Source organism: Amblyomma maculatum, unplaced genomic scaffold, assembly GCF_055883805.1.
Source record: "Amblyomma maculatum isolate TAMU_Amacu unplaced genomic scaffold, ASM5588380v1 scaffold_15, whole genome shotgun sequence".
NCBI classification, from domain to species: Eukaryota; Metazoa; Arthropoda; class Arachnida; order Ixodida; family Ixodidae; genus Amblyomma; species Amblyomma maculatum.
The window spans coordinates 1,382,358-1,400,921 of NW_028146740.1; the positions used below are offsets into that span (position 1 = coordinate 1,382,358).

The 18,564-nt window shown below is 44.8% G+C and overlaps 1 protein-coding gene and 1 long non-coding RNA gene across 3 annotated transcripts in view; one reads left to right on the forward strand and one right to left on the reverse strand.

The window, feature by feature from the left end:
- The window catches only part of LOC146171905 (uncharacterized), a 263,996-nt gene that overhangs the window by 180,668 nt on the left and 64,764 nt on the right, over positions 1 to 18,564 (forward strand). Inside the window, exon 3 of one of the 2 annotated variants that reach the window (XR_014702659.1) lies at positions 4,947 to 5,775. The exons of the other annotated variant lie outside the window; for it this stretch is intronic. This is a non-coding gene — a long non-coding RNA (uncharacterized LOC146171905). Of the gene's footprint in view, positions 1 to 4,946; positions 5,776 to 18,564 lie in introns of those variants that run through there. 2 annotated transcript variants of the gene reach the window in all.
- On the reverse strand, positions 4,977 to 5,877 carry LOC146171911 (uncharacterized). The gene is made up of 2 exons (XM_084586149.1): positions 5,748 to 5,877; positions 4,977 to 5,185 (listed from the first exon to the last, which is right to left on the reverse strand). Exons 1-2 carry the CDS (start codon positions 5,866 to 5,868, stop codon positions 4,977 to 4,979), a joined length of 330 nt encoding a protein of 109 aa, XP_084442275.1. The 5' UTR covers positions 5,869 to 5,877.

An 18,564-nucleotide genomic window follows, 5' to 3' on the forward strand; every position in this document is an offset into this window, starting at 1 on the left:
TGCACCGTGTGTCACCTGGGCAGGTTCCAAGGACTGCTGTGACGCTGCCCCCATTTGCGTCACAACAGAATAAGTTGGGGTGTGAGTAGACGTGAGTTTCTTGCGTGCTTCCCTGTAAGTGAGGTTTTCTTTGACTTTTAGTGTGATGATATCTTTCTCTTGTTTCCATGTTGGACAGGTTCGTGAGTAAGCAGCGTGGCTGCCCTCACAGTTGATGCAAAGATGCGTTTCGGATTCACAGTTCTCAGCGGGATGCTCGTGGGAGGCACACTTCGCACATGTAAGTTGGCCTCGGCAAGTCTGTGAGCCGTGGCCATACCTTTGGCATTTGAAACAGCGACGCGGGTTAGGTATGTACGGTTTCAGTTGTATCTTCGTGTACCCTACCTCCACAGCCTCGGGCAGTGTGCTCGATTCGAAGGTAAGGACTAAGTGCCTGGTCGGTATCTCTTTGTTATCCCGTCTGATTTTAATTCTGAACACATTGATGACATTTTGATCTCTTAGTCCTTCAAGGAGTTCTTCTTCACTTAGGTACTTTAGGTCGTCATCTGAAATGACTCCCCTCACCATGTTTAGAGAGCGGTGTTTGGTGACATTAACTGGGCAATCCCCAAAGCTGGTTACTGTTGGGAGTTTTTCATTCTGATGATGGTACATAATTTCCAAGAGAAGGTCGCCATTTGGGAGTTTTTTGACATTGTATCCTTGGCCTATTGCTTCAGTCAATGTCTTGGTCACGACAAAAGGAGATATTTGCCTAGCTGTTTTTTGAGGGTCTTCACTGTGCACCACGTGGAAGCGTGGGAATCTGTTTGCATTCTTTAAAAAGAAGTTTGCAGTTTCATCGGTCCGTCCCCTTTTTCGGGAACGATCATTGGAGAGCAAAGAAGAAGCCATAAAGTAAGTTTTTGTTCAGCCGGGGTGGCGGCCACCCACCACGGAGCCCAACGAGGGGACGGGACGGGAACTCGCAAAGCAGTCCTGCCCACGCCAGCCGTACACCCCGACTATAACCAAATATGGCATAACGCAGGGTGGTTAGCCACACAAGGTTAACCCTCGCCGCCTGGAAGTAGGAAGAAACGAAGAAGGTAAGAGAAGACAGGACAGTTGTAAGAGAGGGGATAGGAAAGTGAAAGATGGAGGGGAGGACAGGAAAAGGCGACTGCCGATTTCCCCCGGGTGGGTCAGCCCGGAGGTGCCGTCTGTGGGAAGCGTGGGCCAAAGTGGTGTGTTGCCTCCGCCGAGGGGCCTTAAGGGTCCAAACACTCGGCATCGGCTCAACCACCAGGATCCCCTTTTCCCCAGACACGGCGATGCCACGCACGGCTAAGCGTGGGTGCTCGGGGTCCGTGGTGTCGCACAGTACACGCAAACATCTGCTTTAACAGATGTCCCCTGCGGGGGCACATTCAAGTAATTACAGTATTGTTGTACTTGTACAGCTCATCGCCATATCTGAAAGGTGGCACGGCCTAGGAGACCAAAGAAGAGAAATTAGTTATACAAAGCAAGGGAACACAAGATAGGGTCAAAAACCCATTCTCCAAGTGTTTGGCCCAAGAAAACCCCAGCACCAGCAAAGCAAGCACCCACTGTTTTACCAATGAGTACCCAACACCACTGAGGATTGGTCCCCAAATGCTCAAACCACTAGGCTGCAACTACAGTCAAGGGATGCTATGCGTTCCGCAGTATTACCAGTATTTTAAATGGTAGTCGGCACCTGGGACAGAGCAAGTATTCCCTGATTCTGTTATGGACAGGGCAAAGGTAGTTATAGTGTGTGTAAGAATGATTTTATCTGTGCATAAATGCCTGCCACACCTAGAATGTTCCCTTTATGCAGTCTACCAAACAGCAGAAATGTTTGTCTCAGGAAGACAAGCCTTAAGCATTATTTCAGCAAGTCACTCAATGTGACGGCTATCAGGCAAACCAGCACAGCACTTGAAAACTTCATGCTCTAAAAACAATTGTGGGGACATGCAAGCTCAGCATTTACCGCTATGACACAACAGCTTTTATGGCTCCTGTCTGCAGACTCTCATTCGTGTGAATCGACTTTGCTACTGCTAACACCTAGTATTTATTCTATGATACATATCAGTAGCATATGCCTGTAAGTTATCCAATTATGTGGAAGACCACTTGTCTAGATACCTATAAAGCCCTCTCTAACCAAGCTGTACGGATGCATTTCCATGGCCTAAGGGTTGCCTGTCTTATTACCCAAAGATCCTACAAGGTTTATCACCTCACACATTCATCTCAAAGGTGAAGCCAGAGACATCACACTGAGTACTCGGCCATGTCACCTGTCTGAAATGTGCCCAAGATTTTCCACTCACAACGTCGCGTTTTGTGCAGAAAAGAGGCATTAATGTTGCTGCATCAAAAAAAAAAAAGCAAGAAGCCAATAGCTGAACATCTACGCTACATTAGGCTCTGCTGGCTCGCAAGACATTTGACCACAGTGCCAACAGCCGAGTTATAGATGCAGCTGTGGCAGAGGCTGTACCACAGAAACAACAGATGAATGTGGTCAAGATAAAATGAAATCGCTTTGTTCACAAATTGTTCAATACATCATGAAAAAGAATGGCTCACTTATGGATAGTATGACGTCTACTGTGTTCAATAGGATTGTACCTTCAGGAAGTTATCTTTTGAATGCAATCTTAAGAATATATTGTGGTGTTCAATTTAGGCTGTACACATAGCAGACGTGCAAAATATGGAACACATTCTGAGGGTTAAATGCAGAGAGGATTGCTGAAGCTGATATAATAGGAAAGCATAGGGATACTAGATAACGTAGAAAACACATGTGACAATAGGATAGGTGTAAGTGAAACTAGTGCAGCTGTCACTTATGAGAGCAAAAAGTTATACAACTCAGTACTAGCACAATGGTACAAAATGTTGAAAAGTGATGATGAAACACAAGTTTCCTTGAAAGTGCTTCTACATAAATGAAATGAAAGTGATTGGCATAAAATTTATGCCCCTTCCTTAAAATTCTCAATTTAAAGCTCACAAAGAACAATGAAGATAAGGCTACAAAAGCAACTAACAGAAAAAAAGTAATGAAGCAGTTATACACAGCTGCAATCATTCGATAAACATCTCGAGTGATGAAGCCATGCTCCAGTGGCTTAGAGCATAAATATGTGAGCTTTACCAACCCTCTTTTAACATATGTGAGTGCCGGAGGGCATGTGGCAGCAGCAAGAATGTGTCAAGAAGCAACTGGCCCAGATAGCAGCCTCATAATAGGGGTACGGAAGGCCTACACACAACGCTATCATGGAGGGAGATATTTTATGGAACAAGATATGTAGCAATGCACAAAAGGAGCAAAGCATTTTGTAGAGCTGCAGTCAAAAATTTATGAAGGACAATCTTATCAAAAAGTTTTTATTTCATTCCTGCGCTTGTGCATCATTATTGTGACTATGGGTTATATAGTGAAACGTGAAATGTCAAGCAATTTATCTCGTACACAAATGAATGCATTCTTTCCCCTGCGAAGCCACCTTCAAGAACTTTTGCCAGTGGGTGCACATGCACGTCGATATCACCTAGTTACAAAACAGAGAAGTCAATAGTTGCCTTTGTGAAAAAACTGAAGAATACAAAAATGTTCATTGATAGCCGAGCCACACAAATGATGCAGAGGTTAAACAGGTTATCTGGGATCTTGATTAACATCACTACAAAGCATCAGTAATAGCAGTGCAAAATGAAACTGGCAAATTTTGCAAAAGTGGAATCTAAAATTGCCAAAATGGGTTGACAAGTTGGCGGGGGCCTCATTTTCCGTGCATACAACAATGAAAGACAATGACCACCAAATAGATGCACAAATTATCCTCGGGAAAACTAGTTGATTGCTGTTCATCTACATTCAGCATATGAAGGAAGCAATAGAAAACAAGCATAAAGGCAACCAAATACAAAGAAGCACAGCTCGCTTCACTCTGCAGTTTGTGGAAAAACACAGTGGGCACCTCACGTTTCACCCTAGTAGCACACAAGATAGGTGTAACGAAATGGACTCTGCTATGGTAAACGACTGCAGACACATCCACCAGGGTGCACGTATGTCAAATATTCTCACTGAAGTAGTACATCGCAGACTGCCTGCTTGCCACAAACACCAAAGTGAATTGTGAACTATTGGTGCCCGCACGTCCTACTCAGAATGGCACTTCTGGAGGTAGAAGGAGAACGTTTTTGTACCTTCCTGTGTTTCATTGACATGAAGCACTTAATAAAATGCACACTGAGTTTAAGCAGAACACAAAAAAGCAAACTATACAACAAAGAATGACAGCTCTCAGCAAGGGCCACAGCACTTGTAGAAGAATACACTCAGTATGTCTACAGATGGTAGACAAAAAATTATAGCACCAAGGAAAGGTTTGGTTTGTGGGGTTTAACGTCCCAAAGCGACTCAGGCTATGAGAGACGCTGTAGTGGAGGGCTCCGGAAATTTCGACCACCTGGGGTTCTAACATCGCACTAACGTCGCACAGCACATGGGCGCCTTGCTTTTCGCCTCCATTCAAAAGCGGCCGCCGAGGCCGGGATTCGATCCCGCGTCTTTGGGAGCAATAGTCGAGCGCCGTAACCACTGCGCCACCCCAAAGCTGAACTTGGTTCTTGCACATGCTATCAACAAAATGTACACCAAAGAGATGGTTATATCTCAAAACCACAGAAAAAATTAAGACTTGGACGGCTTTTCAGCAGTATGCTATCGAACATGAAGCAGTAAGAATGTGCACATTGATCCCTTGTGGCATATATCAAAATCATGACAGCGAGTGAAAATCTCAAGTGCAGGTGATCAAGTTGTTCCTGTCCGAGTTAATATAAATGTTGCACGTCCTCTTCCTTGTACTTGTTGATGTTCCTGCTGCGATTACCATTTGCAGGTGGCGTCAATGTCATGTGATCTGCACACACTACAAGCTGTAACGATCTTCAAAAAGAGCTGTCCATCTGCATAGCACTTCACATCTGATGTGGCCGTCCAGGGACAAGGCGTGGCCTCCCAGATTATACAAGCCTAGCAGAGAGGTTAATGATGTTGAATATGGCCCCAGGACTTCTCGCCCACATGATGACTCGGATCGGAAGTGCTGCAACGGCTGCACAAGGTCCACACGATCACCTGCAAATGTTTAGTGCCTAAATTATATGCAAATAAAATATCAAACACGCATGGCACAGGAACATTCAAAATCATCAAAGCTGCAAGCTATGCTGCGGTAAAGTGTAATCTATGAATGCAAGAAATGGTCAGTGCAAAACCTAAACCTAAGTGAACCATTTCCGTAACAGGTAAAGACGGCTTGGTGGCGGAAATTGTATTGTGACGGCTAACTTTTTCTTTTTTCTTTTTTTTTTTTTTTTTTTTTGCAATTAAAGGAACGACTTGTATCAGGCGATTTCACTTGTTTTTCCTTTCTCGGTCGTCGAAACCATTAACCAAGAAATCTTGACAACTACAAGCACACTCAATTCTTTTTTTTTTAAGTTCGTGCAGTGTAGAGTAGTTGAAGAAAATTATAATGCGTCGTAGAAATATGCAGCTAAAAGCAACGCAAAATGCTGATTAAAAATATCGGATTCGCCGCATGCGTCCTGTGAGTATATTTCCCGCCTGCGTACAACTTGAATGCGAATGACACTGTATGAACAGTCACCTTTACAGGTTTTCCTATTGCGCTTACCTCTGTGATGCTCGACGTGCTGCACCATTTCCAGCAGATTGACTGCGTTGCCTTGCTGGTCGACACCCATCGAGAAGCCCGACACATTCCGGGAGCTCGTCGCTCGGCCGAACGAATACATTTCGTGCCATTCAACATCAGAAGCGTTCACCACTGGCGATCACACTCGAAACACCTGTAGCTCAACAGTTCAACACTCCAAGCGCAGGGCAATTCTCGCCTCGGAGCTTGGAAAGCCGCCACACTACACTCCTCGTCAGATGACAGATCTGACTATACTGACGAGCTATCTTTCAAGACAATTTGACAGCATTGCTGTGCTGCAGCAAATCCTCGATCACTACTTGTAGACGACGAACGGCACGAAGACCACTCATAAGCGTACAAGTTCTTTTTTTTTCCTCCATGTAAGCTATAGACAACTATAATATATATTCTAGTTCACTATAATTGGCACTATACTATAATGTAAGCGGGTGCGTTCCAATACCCCCTCGTAGACGTCTACTTAGACGGCTACGCGAGCAGCCGCCATCTTGGGACGCGTTCCAATTCTCGCGAAGCAGTCTCGCGAAGACGGCTTCGCCGAAGTCAACATCGATGCAGACTACTTTGCTGTCTAAACATGGCGGACAGAGCGCGTTTCGCGCTGAGCGAGTCGTGCGTGCGGTTGTTGCAGTAGTTGTACGGTGGTCGTGCTTTTTGCGAACGCCGGAGTATATGCATATGAACGATCTTTCAAACGTGAGTTGTTAAGTCAATGTATGCGCTAGCTAGAGGCTAATTTAGCTGTCTTTATGGTCGTGAGATTCATAGCACTGCAGATACTTTTACCGCGCTTAAGAGGAAAGCTGCGTTGGATGCTGTTGGTTTTTTTAACTTGACGAGTTTCTTCAGTTGTGATGTTATCGACGAACTCGTCACTTTCTGGGCACCTCGCCGAGAGTCAGGACGGCTGCTGTACGGCGCACGTGTGTGTTTCTATCTTGCTGTAGTAGCCGCAGCAAACTTCCGCGGATTTTCAGTTAATCTCGGAAGAACGAACTCGCCTGACGATGCCGACTTGTTGCGCATTGATTTTTTTGTGCCTGTACATTATTAAAACGAGTTGTTTTCTTTGGTTTCCTCGTCTAGTGACTACAGACAACAGGTGTAACGGCACAGTTTTTCGTTTGCTGTAGCCGGTTATCACCTTTCGTCCGTAATCCCCTCAAGTTTACAGTATTTTGCATGTTTTCATTCTTACAGCTGTGTGAATGAGACATCTGAGAAGCATGTACACTTCAGCATCAGTAATAAAAAAGGAAAAACGGACTAACGTTCTCTTCCGTCAATTCGTGATAGGGCTCATTGCGTGAGAAGTAGGTCTGCTACAAGTTAACCTATTAATAGTCTATCTACGTTGTGGCGATTACACATGTAATATTGTTGCTGGAAAAAATCGGCGAACCGTTAAAAACGTGATTTTTACCTGTATTATCATAAATCTTTAAAGAAAACAGCGTTATAATAGTTGTTAAAACGGTTTAGTTCAACCTTTATGCCGCGAGGTGACGCTAGGCGTAAACAGGTAGACGCGTTCCAATACGCGAACCTGTAGACGTCTACGAAGCAGTCTTGCTAGACGTCTCAGAATTGGAAAGCACCCCATGCATGGTAGAAGAACATGCCTACCTCCACGCATAGAGTTAATACAAAGACTCTAGAGGGAAAGCTGCCCGTTCACCCAATGCATTCGAGGAGTGACCGCGTGATTGCCGCCATTATCACACTGTTCATTGGCTGCCAGATGAATTTTACTTGCTAAATCTGGCACATGAAGATGGTTTGAAGCTGGCAACTTGGATCGTGGGAAGATGGCGGCGTGCAGCTAACCGACGGCGGGCGGCTACTGGTGCTGTAAACAACGGCAGAATCGTCGCGTGTGGAGCATTTCTTGTGATATGTTGCGTCGCGTACCTACTGTAACATCACATAGCTGTCCTGATTCTTCTGAGTTGTTATCGCAAGGCCGGCTATCCCTGCGATTGTTTCGCGCTTCGCACGCATTTCGTCCGTCGAGCGCACATGCATCTCCTCTGTGCCCGATCACCTGAAAATATGTCAGAAATTTGCTTTGGCGCAAGACGACGACCACAGTATATTAAAAAAAAAAAAAAACGGTGACGAATTTCACAGCAACGGCCCTTGGTCTATCCGGGATGGCTAGTGCTGCATACAGTAAATGTCAAAGGGTGCTCGTGTGTGTTTACTGTTGATCTGCTACGTCTGCTCGCAAACATGGTTTCCAATTGTTCTATATCATTCCTTTATGGCCAAGAAGGTGCCTGAAAGATTATATAATATGCTTGAAACTTGAAAACAATGTATAGAAATTTCCTACAGTTGTGTTATCGGCAGCGGTTTTTAAAACTTTTGTTCAAACCTTTGTTCCTTTTTGACGCAGTGAGTAGAAACTGTGCTGGCCACAATGATAAATTTGATGATGGCGGCGAACCAGTGAGAAGCTCGTTTCCCTGCCCAGCTTTCCCTCTAGTATAGTGCCTAGAATATACCCTCAACGTTAATAAAACTAAGATCAGTTGCCAAACTGAGAGCTGTTTCGCGGCGCCGCCACCGCTGGCTGCTTTTAGTGGCGCTGCTGTTCTACCAGGCTCTCGTCGACCCGAACGTGGGTTGAACACGTGCAGTGCGGGCAGCATGAGTACAGTGCGTTCCCGACTCGGCTGCTGCAGTGATCGTTTTTTGTGCTACCTGTGCTAGCATGCAAAGTTGAAGGGGCTACAGTAACCATGCCGACGTGCTGCGTGCCGGGCTGTGCGAGCGGTTACAAGAGCGACAACACTGACAACACAGCGAGGCGTTTTTTTCTCGGCTCCGCGTGACGCGGATCTTTGTGCGACATGGGACCGCGCGATTCCGCGTGTTGACAGGAAACTTTCTGACAAATCACGTGTGTGCGATCTTCATTTCTACGATGAAGACATACTGAAGACGTACAGTCATATCATTAATGGCAAGGAAGTAAAAATCGATAGGGGCAAATGGAACCTCGCTGAAGGATGTGTACCGAAGGTTTTCCCTAACTGAAAAGCGCTCACTTGTCCCTGGAGTGCTCAAGCACCCTTCAAGCTCCCTGACTGAACTGGTGACTGGCATCAAGTCAGTGGTCGAGCGACAAACAAAGACAGAAAAAGTTTTTGGAAATCTGTTCTGGTTAATTGTTGACCTGCTTTTGAGCAGGAAGCTACCCCGAATAGGTTGTAGCCTGCACAGTTCACTGTGCAAGTGGTGAAGTTTTATTTGGTAATGCGGATGCATTTTTACACACGATTCCTATCCGAGAGGAGCAATGTGAGTAGTCAGGTTAAAAATGCAAGGAAGAAGTCTCGCCTGCTGTAATTTGTGCATTCAGTAAAGTGTGAAAACGTGCTGTGAATAAAATGTAAAATTACATTTACTTGTGTATCTATCTGTAGCCCACTGCGTGAAAGGTCGCAAAAAAAAAAAAAAAAGTACTTGCGACGCGGGCGCAGGCCAGTAACGATAAACCCACAGTTGGGAATCCCAAAAAGACTAAATTTTATTGTCTCGAGTTGTTGGCGTCTAACCTCCTGTGTAAGCTCTCTTCTCTTGCTGGAAGAAAGAAACCGACAACTCAAGAAGCAGAAGTTCGCTCTTTTCGCGGCACAGATTGCGCGCGGCGCTCGGCTAAAAGTCACATGCATGCTTATTGACGAAATGAATGCAATGCGCAAAATTCGTTTATTCCGTTAAACTGCACCACAGACAATGCGGCTCTTTGCTGCAAAAACGCTGGTATTTTTTTTTTTTTGTTAAACATATGCACATGCATGCGGTTGAGCAGAACTGCAGAAACATACTTCGAACTGACGATGCACCTTGCAATGATCATATCTCTAACATTATTGCACGTTTCTCATATGCCACTTCGGTGAAGAAACTAGCAAAACAACTTTCCTAAAAAAACAAAAACAAAAAAAAAAAACAACGGTAGCGTTGCCTGAGCAGCGCTCACCTGCAGTAAAGTTTTGCAGCATGCTCGCCACACACGGTTCAGACTTGATTGGTGACTGTGAGTAATTAACGATAAGTACGGCATTTAGGACACCAAGTAATTTAACATTCCCGAATGCTACATGCTACGCCGAGCGGTCGGGCCCGCAACGTTTGATTGTACTTCGACAGCGGCCAAGCAGCGGCTAGATAGAGCCTGTTTCGACGGCAGCGCCACCTCGCGTTAAAATTGACGCGCCGCTTCAGCAGCATGGAGAACCCGGAGAGTTTGGCAACTGATCTTAGTTCTATTAGCGTTGCTATACCTCTAGTATAGTGTTCTAGAATTGGGAAGTGTGCCGTCTTCGGCGCGCGGCAATGGGAGCGACGTGGTCGCCGGAGCGATGAAAAGCGTAGGTGGCGCTGTCAGCCGTAGGAGCGCATCACAAGCGCGCGCGCCGCTGAGGAAACGCTTGGGGCGTCTGCTCCTGCGGCTCGTTTCCTGCGTGAATTTTGTTGCATCGCGTTGCTGCTCTGGCTGTTGTACTATGGCGCGTTGTTGAGCAAAGAGCGATGATTGGTCAAGCAGGAAAACACGTTTGCAGAGAGCACAGTAATAGTTCCGTCCGTCTTGTATGACTTTCGCCCCCCCCCCCCCCCCCCCGCCCCTTCTTTTACTGAGTGCTCTTTTCCTTGCTTTCGTTCTTTCTTCTTGCTCATTGCGCGCTCTTTCTGCTGCCTTCCCTATTCGAACCCTTCCCTTCTCGCAATGCACTCAAAGCATGGTTGACTCAAAGCATGGTTCCCTATAAGCAACAGCACTGCGGAAGGCCTTCGGGTAACTTTGCAGTCCACAGTCGACCTCGTTGACTACTTATCTGCAAAATCCGGTTTTACATACATTATGACATCGAGACTAAGCCAAGACAAACAAGAAAACCTCTTCGGCATCGTGAGGCAATTTAATGGCTGCAACGATCATCCCACGCCGGCTCAATTTTTAGTGACAGTTAATGCCCTGGCATTTTACAACTTAGCGAAGCCCCCAAAGACAGGAAATTGTAATGCTGAAATTGTAAATGCCTTACTTGGAATTAGCCGTACAAGCGAGAGACCTACTCAGCTTCTTTCAAATGCTATTGGTGAGCTTGACCGTTTGGTTGACGAGAGAAGGCTCGAGGACGTCGAAGCTACTTTGAATTCCCTTCCTTTAGATAACCACAGATACGTCACATAGGCACAGTTCTAGCCGTCTCATAGCGTATATTGCAGGATATGTCGCTAAAAAGTTCATAAAGAAGTCAAAATGCAGTACTTGCTCCGCTTATCTTATTTCAAGTAAGTCGTGCGTGGCACAAAAGAAGAAAATCAATTTATCTCAAACTTCGACCACGGTGGTCTTCTTTAGCCGTCCTCGGAGCTTGCAAAGCTCGTGCACACGCTGGAAGAGTCTTTCACGGTTTTTTTTTTTTTTTAGTTCAAGAAAGAATAACGCAAATAGCATGCGTGAATTTGCTTTGTTTTTGCAAAGCGCAGAGGTTTCCCAGTTTGCTTGCCCTACTCATGACAAAGAAATGACACTTAACATAGTGAAGTTCTACGTCCTCATGCGATTGCGTTTTTATGCCAAGTCGCTAAAACAAGAGCAGACATCGTGTTTGAGGACTTTGATCATTCTGCCTTTCACTTGTGTGTTTTCAAATTTAGCAGCCTAATTTTTTCACGGCCTAGTACAGTTCATGATTATTCTCATATAGTTCTGTACAGTTTTATACGTTTGTACTATATTCTTGCACTAAGTCGCGATTTTTTTTTCACGTTGTCCATTATGTGGTTTCGTTCATTGCTATCTGCTCTCATTCATTCATTTCGTTTTGAATAGGACTGCCAGTTCATATGTATTTGCCCACATTTAAATAAAGTCATCAGTAAGCGCTCGCATAATTTCTGTCTTCAAGCAATCTTCGCATACCTCTATTTGCATGTGGCGCAAAAAGTACGCTAGCCTAGCCTAAAACACCATTCACTGCGTTTACAGTACGTGCGAGCGTCGATGGAAGACTTCAGTCTAGCCCGCATAAACCGGTGCATCCAATATTAAAAATTTACATGATCATAGAAATACGTTAGACATTCGTCATTGAACCTCCCGCTAGTGTTCGAGAAATAAAGCACCCAATACGTTCAAGAAATATATCTCGCCGTTGCTTGTCAATTCGTCGGCAATTTGTCGACGGCCGCTTATTTTATAGGGAACTAGTTGTTTTGTTCGTGAACATAACCGTTTTAATACATTTAGACAAGCGTGTGGGAGCTAAAGCGACACAATTTCTTGCTACGCGCCTTCGGAGTCCGATTGAACTAGCGGTGACGAAGGCGGTTCACCCAGCTGTCTGCTCCGCGCTCACTGTGCTCCTCCTGCACACAGCGCCCTCTATCTTGTCATCGCTGAAACGACCAGCTCGCCGGCGGCAGACGGCACACTTTTCAATTCTAGAACACTATACCTCTAGAGTCTTTGTATTAACTCTGTGCCTCCACGGCCGCCGCCATTGCTGGCTTATCATAACCGCGCAGACCAATGATTTCTTACCATGGGAAGAAAGGGTTTGAAATAAGAAAGCAGTTAGCGCCGTCACGCGGCCGGACGCTTCTGCCCCCATTAGAGATTGCCTCAAACGTCCTTTATTTCATACGCGCTCATAATTTGCCTTTGTATTGCGTTTAAAAAGCCATGCAAGGTGTATATAAAGTTATCCTTTTACTTTTAATAACAAGCTAAGAAACTACGGTAGGCTAACGGCTGCATAAATCAGCTTGCCTGTCGCCATAGTCTCATTAGCATAATTCGGGCACCTCGCTACAGTGTACTAGAATACTTCGCCACTCGGCGAAATTATGGCGGCCAAACGTCAGCATTTTCGGTAATGGCGGCACATCAGTTACGTCATGACGCGTCAATTTGACGTAATCTAAATATGCTTGCGTATCACGTGTTTCACGTGACATAGCTCCAGCCAATCAAATTTGAGCATCCGCTCCTTCCCAGTATGCCATTATTTTCATCACATTGGTTAATCGAGCGTAAGTGTTCTCCAAACCACCATCAGTAACTTTGTTTCCACTCCAAAATCATTCGTATTTGTCATCCAGGCAACAAGCATAGCTCCGGTTGAAATCAATTTTCACGGCTACGTCATTTTGACGTAACCGCTAAAAGTGCTTGCCTCAACTGATGGTTTCGCGCCACAAGTTTGAAGCCCGTGACTCTTTTCAGAGCCAATCAGAAAGACAATATGGCGCCGCCAGGGGAAGGCGAATATCGAGGATCGGGGTATAGTGCTCTAGAATCGGGGGGCGAGACTAGCGAGACTAAAACCCGCCATGAATAGGGTTTTTTCGACTAAAATTTTGTCCCTAGATTTCTCCAAGCGCATTGAACGCCATGTTTTTACAAAGTACCTAAATGCTGACTATTATGTGCCTAGTTGAGTCTGAATTTGTCCCCAGATTCGTGGCGGGCTGGCGGGCTTTTCGGCTCTTTCCTCGTTGTCGCCGACGGCGTCCAGAGCTTTTGGATTAACGAGCTCTGGACGACGCCGTCGTCGGCGCATTCGGGCAGTGTTTGTAAAGTCTCTCAGTTTATTGCCGTGGTTTTGCTGCAGGGGAGGTAGTGCAACGCACCCTTAACATTAAACCATTCAACTGCAAAAGTCGGACGTTCGATTCATGGGTGCCGAGCAAATTTGCGATGTCTGCGTCAACGATCTGACATCGGCCGTCGCTTCTCACGTAAGCCATTGTCATTGCTGTTGTTTTTTGACATAGTGCGCTGAGTGCAGCGGTAGGTGGGTGTCGTGTCCATTTTTGTCCGCGAAATCAATGCGAGAGGTGTCATTTAGCAGTGCATTAAGCTAAACAGCAACCTGGTACTTAATTGTTTTTGAAATTAGCGTGCAATTTGTCAATTACTTATATCTCTGTGGCATGGATGCCACCTTCTAGCTTTGGAAAGCAATCTGAAGACGGTGCAAAACTCGTGTGTTTTATCAGAACATGTATGGATATATAAACAGTATAGCAAAAATGACTTTGGAAGGAATTAAATTGTTTCCAACAAAGCTTTGCGCAAATACATTTTTTTTTTCTATCAGGAGCTTGCGACAGCGCAACACGACAACGTAGGCACTATACTGTGTCAGCTTGCTGCTTATCTGCTTATCTGATTCTAATTTAAGATGATTAGCATTACCAGCATTTGTTGTTTTAGTGGTTATTTTATTACATATACAAAAGGAAAGAAAAGATGTTTGCCAGCCCCGGTATCTGATATCTAAAGCACCTGAACAGGGGCGGTGGAATTGAAGGGATAGTGAGGAAGGGGTAGAGGAAATCAAAGAGGTGAACGAGAGGGAGAAAGGGCAGGGTAGGTAAAAATAAAAAATATATATGTATACACTATGACACAATATACAGTAGTTCGCTTGAGGCCCAGAATAACGAATGCAGCAAGCTGCCAAAATACGGCCAGGAAGGTAGCTTGCTTAACTTCCTTCAGGTCACTTGCAGCTGCCTTGTTACTGTATACGTGTTAGTAAACTATAAACTTTGGCTGATATCTCATATGCAATGCTGCTTGGTAAAGCACTCACTTCATTTCAGTGTTTACATGTGTATATGCCATTTTTTGTTTTTACTGTCAGCAGTCTTGGAGACGCAGCCGCTCGTTTATTCTGGACAACTTTCGCATCCTTGGCTCCCTACATGTACAGTACATGTACCAAGGTATATATATGTGCATTATATTCAGTATTTTCATTTTATTTTTCAGTGCATGAGTATTGTTTCTGCTATGGATAGCAATTTGTTAAGTGACTGAAAAACATTTATAGCTACAATTAAAACATATGAGTGTCAATCTGTGAGGCCACATTGTTGCCATTGTCGTTGGTATTGTCTGGACATGCCACACCCTATACCCAATGAATTACCTGTATAGTCATTCCACCAAACTGAAATTGAATCTGGGTTGCAATACACACTTATACGCTACAATACCCCAGCACTCAACCCAACACTACGTCTCGTCTCGTAACTGCCACACTTGTTGGCTGCTTACTGCACCGAGCTACTCCAGCACTTACTGTTAGCACTACACACCCATATATTGTTTTTTATTTATTTATTTATTTCAAATACCCTAAGGGCCTTTGCGGGCATTACATAGGGGGGGGGGGGGATTCATCAAATAAACACAAATAATTTACATTACAAGCAAAGAAAAAGCTGTAAGCAGAAATAGGTGCACAAAAAAAACATGAACAATTTATGTAGCGACATCTAGATGCTAGAATCTAAGAAAGAAGACATCTAGAATGAGAGCAGTTAGGGATAAGAGTAGATGGAGAATACCTCAGTAATCTGCGATTTGCTGATGACATTGCCTTGCTAAGTAACTCAGGGGATGAATTGCAAATAATGATGACCTAGACAGGAAAAGTAAAAAAGTAGGCTTGAAAATCAATATGCAAAAGACTAAGGTAATGTTTAATAGCCTAGGGAAGGAAAAACAGTTTACGTTAAGTAGCGAAGCACTGGAAGTAGTAAGCGAATATATATCTATTTAGGACAGGTAGTAACAGCAGATCCGGACCATGAAAGGGAAATAACAAGGAGAATAAGACTGGGATGGAGCACATTTGGCAAGTACTCCCAGATTATGACTAGCAGTTTATCGGTATTGCTCAAGAGGAAAGCATACAACAGTTGCATCTTACCTGTACTTACCTATGGGACTGAAACGTGGAAGCTAACAAAGAGGGTTCTACTACAGTTGAGGACAACGCAGAGGGCTATGGAAAGAAAAATGGTAGAGATAACGTTAAGAGATAGGAAGCGTGCAGAGTGGGTCAGAGAAGTAACTCAAGTCACTGACATTCTAATGGAAATCAAGAAGAAGAAATGGGCATGGGCAAGACATGTAGCGCGAGGAAAGGATAAGTGATGGTCGCTTAGGGCAACAAACTGGATTCCAAGGGGAGGAAAGCGTAGCAGGGGGCGGCAGAAAATTAGGTGGGTGGATGAGACTAAGAAGTTTGCAGGGGTCAAGTGGATGCAGCTCGCACAGGACCGGGTTAATTGGAGGAATATGGGAGAGGCCTTCGCCCTGCAGTGGGTATAGTCAGGCTGAGGATGATGATGATGATCTAGATGCTTAAATTAGCATTACCTCATGGTATAGACATCCGCTCACTGGTCCTTGTTGTCATCCATGGCTTGGGCTTGCAACCTCCGACTGCTTGCTCCTTCACACCCTCGTAGGATAGTCGTGCATGGCGTGTGAGTGCCGTACATATAAACCAGTATCCTTCAGTGCTCTAACCTCACCCAGTATTATTGAGCACTAGACTGGCTTCAGCATTTTGCGCTGCCCTAGCTTAAGCATCTGTTGCGAAATTAAATATTAGCAGCCACATTCTCCTGATGTTATTCTTGCTTTAAATGGACTTCAGTATACAGAACAACAGAATGATGATGGGAAATCGTATTTCCACAGATACAACACAAATGGAGTTTTAGGCCTCAGGAAAGCTTTAAATAAATATTTAACTTGATCTCAAACAATTCAGGCCTGCCATAGTCAAGCCCCCACTTCGCTAAAAAAAGAAAAGCAAACAAACAGCAACTGCACGCTAAAATGCAAATGCATATGGATACATTGACGTCATTTGAGAGGCTACACATTTCACATTCATGCGACGCAATCGTGCGCAGCCACTGTCACTTCCTTGATACTGTCCAGACCTGTACCTGCTCATTGTTAAAGTTAAGTTAAATTGGTTCACAGGAAGGGAAAGGCGCAGTAACTGTCACACTTGCTCTGTGGACACCCGAACCGCGCCGTAAGGGAAGGGAGGAAGGTGGGAATGAAAGTGGAAAGAGAGAAAGAGGAGCCGTAGTGGAGGGCTACGGAGTAATTTCGACCACCTGGGGATCTTTAACGTGCGCTGACATCGTGCCTTACGTTCCCTATTCCTGTGAACTGTTTCAAAGCTTTCTCCTTGTCAGCGGCTTGTGTCACCTTCTTCCCACGCTTACAGCCACTTTTGCCCTTGCATGCAACATGCTTTATTCCATGATCTTGAAAAGGCTATAACAAGTTCTGCATGCACATGGAAGCAAATTTGTAAATATGTTGTAAGGCACAATGCTTTGGTGTTATACTGCTACACTTGTCTGTTTATTTGTTTATCTGTTATGTCTAGGCAAGTTCTGTTATGTCTTTTTTTTTTTTTTTGTCCTACTGTTATATGTGCTTGGTTTTTCCATAACCACTTCTCTTGATGTCATACGACTCGAGATGCTTGGGGCATTAAACCCCATAAACCAGTTACCAACCAACCGTCTCTTGGCACTAGCCTGATTTCTTTTATTCCAGTTTTTCAGTGGCAAGAAAGCATGCTGTCATCAATCTTTCCTTCCTCCATCCTTTTGATCGCTATGTGGTTATTTCTTTCCCTGTATCATATAAGGGGGACGCTCTCCCATGTATAGATAAATCAGCAACCGTGCGGTACCCGCTTATTGCAACATTCTTAACAAACCATATTCACTGCAGCTTAAATGTGGTGCTGTCATTATATCATAAGCAGAACAGGCCTCTCGGCACCCCTGCTCCTGACCTGAAGCTCCGGATTCTACACGGCCTACCCCGACGTGAAGCAACTTTGCTGTGCTGCCTGTGGGTTTGTGTAGCATTCACAAATTCTCATTCGTTTGTGATAGTGATAATGATAAGTGGGAGGCTTAGCGTGGAACAGACAAGGACAGGAGAGGCACACAGGACGATCGCTAACTTACAACTGAAAATTGGAAGGGAAAAAGTACGAACTCGAGGAAACAATTCATTCATCCATAGACTAGGAACCGATAAGTGCGTAAGTGAAACGTCGGTTGTTCTGTTGAAAAAGGAAGCATCGTTTTTAAATGCTGTGTAAGTTTTTGTATGCTTCCGGTATTTCGTCTCTATTCTGTTTTATCTGCCTTTGGGTGGCCCTAGATTATCTTGAATTATCTTCCCAGTCATGCAAATTCAGGGCTTTATAGAGCATGCGCACATATTGTTTCCTCGAGTTCGTACTTTTTCCCTTCCAATTTTCAGTTGTAAGTTAGCGCTCGTCCTGTGTGCCTCTCCTGTCCTTGTCTGTTCCGCGCTAAGCCTCCCACTTATCATGAATTACCAACTAGCCCAGAACTCTACTTTGCTCTCGTTTGTGATAGGTATGGCTAATAGCCCTGCATGTGCAACCTGTGGGTCTGACGAGACTATAGGCCACATTCTTTGCGAGTGGACCACATACAATGCGGAAAGACAGTTTCTCTGCCCTGCACTAGAGTGTCTATATGGACACCCGCTGACAGAAATCAAGAATATATGCCATTGGCTACGGCTATCGTCTGCGGTGAAGACCTCCCAGGCACTGCTCTGCTTCATGAAAACCACGGGCCTGATCGGTAGACTGTGATTTTGCTGTGATGTGACGTGATATGGCTGTGATGTGACAGTGCTGACCTCATATTTCTGTAACTTTCTTTTACACATCACTTTTATATCCACTTACCCCCTTCCCCCAGTGCAGAGTAGCAAACCGGTTTCTTCTTCGGTTAACCTCCCTGCCTTTCCTCCTCTTCCAACACCCCTGCCTATAGTTACACTCAGAACTTGCCTGTGCAATGAACCTAAACCTGAAGTTGCAAACCAAGATGAGGTGAAAAGCAACATAAAGTACTGCAGTTCATG

Excerpts from the sequence above, each read along its gene's own strand:
- LOC146171911 (XM_084586149.1), bottom strand. The coding sequence starts at position 5,868 with ATGTATTCGTTCGGCCGAGCGACGAGCTCCCGGAATGTGTCGGGCTTC. Across the intron at positions 5,186-5,747 it reads GCACGTCGAGCATCACAGAG|GTGATCGTGTGGACCTTGTG; the intron begins GTAAGCGCAATA and ends AAACATTTGCAG.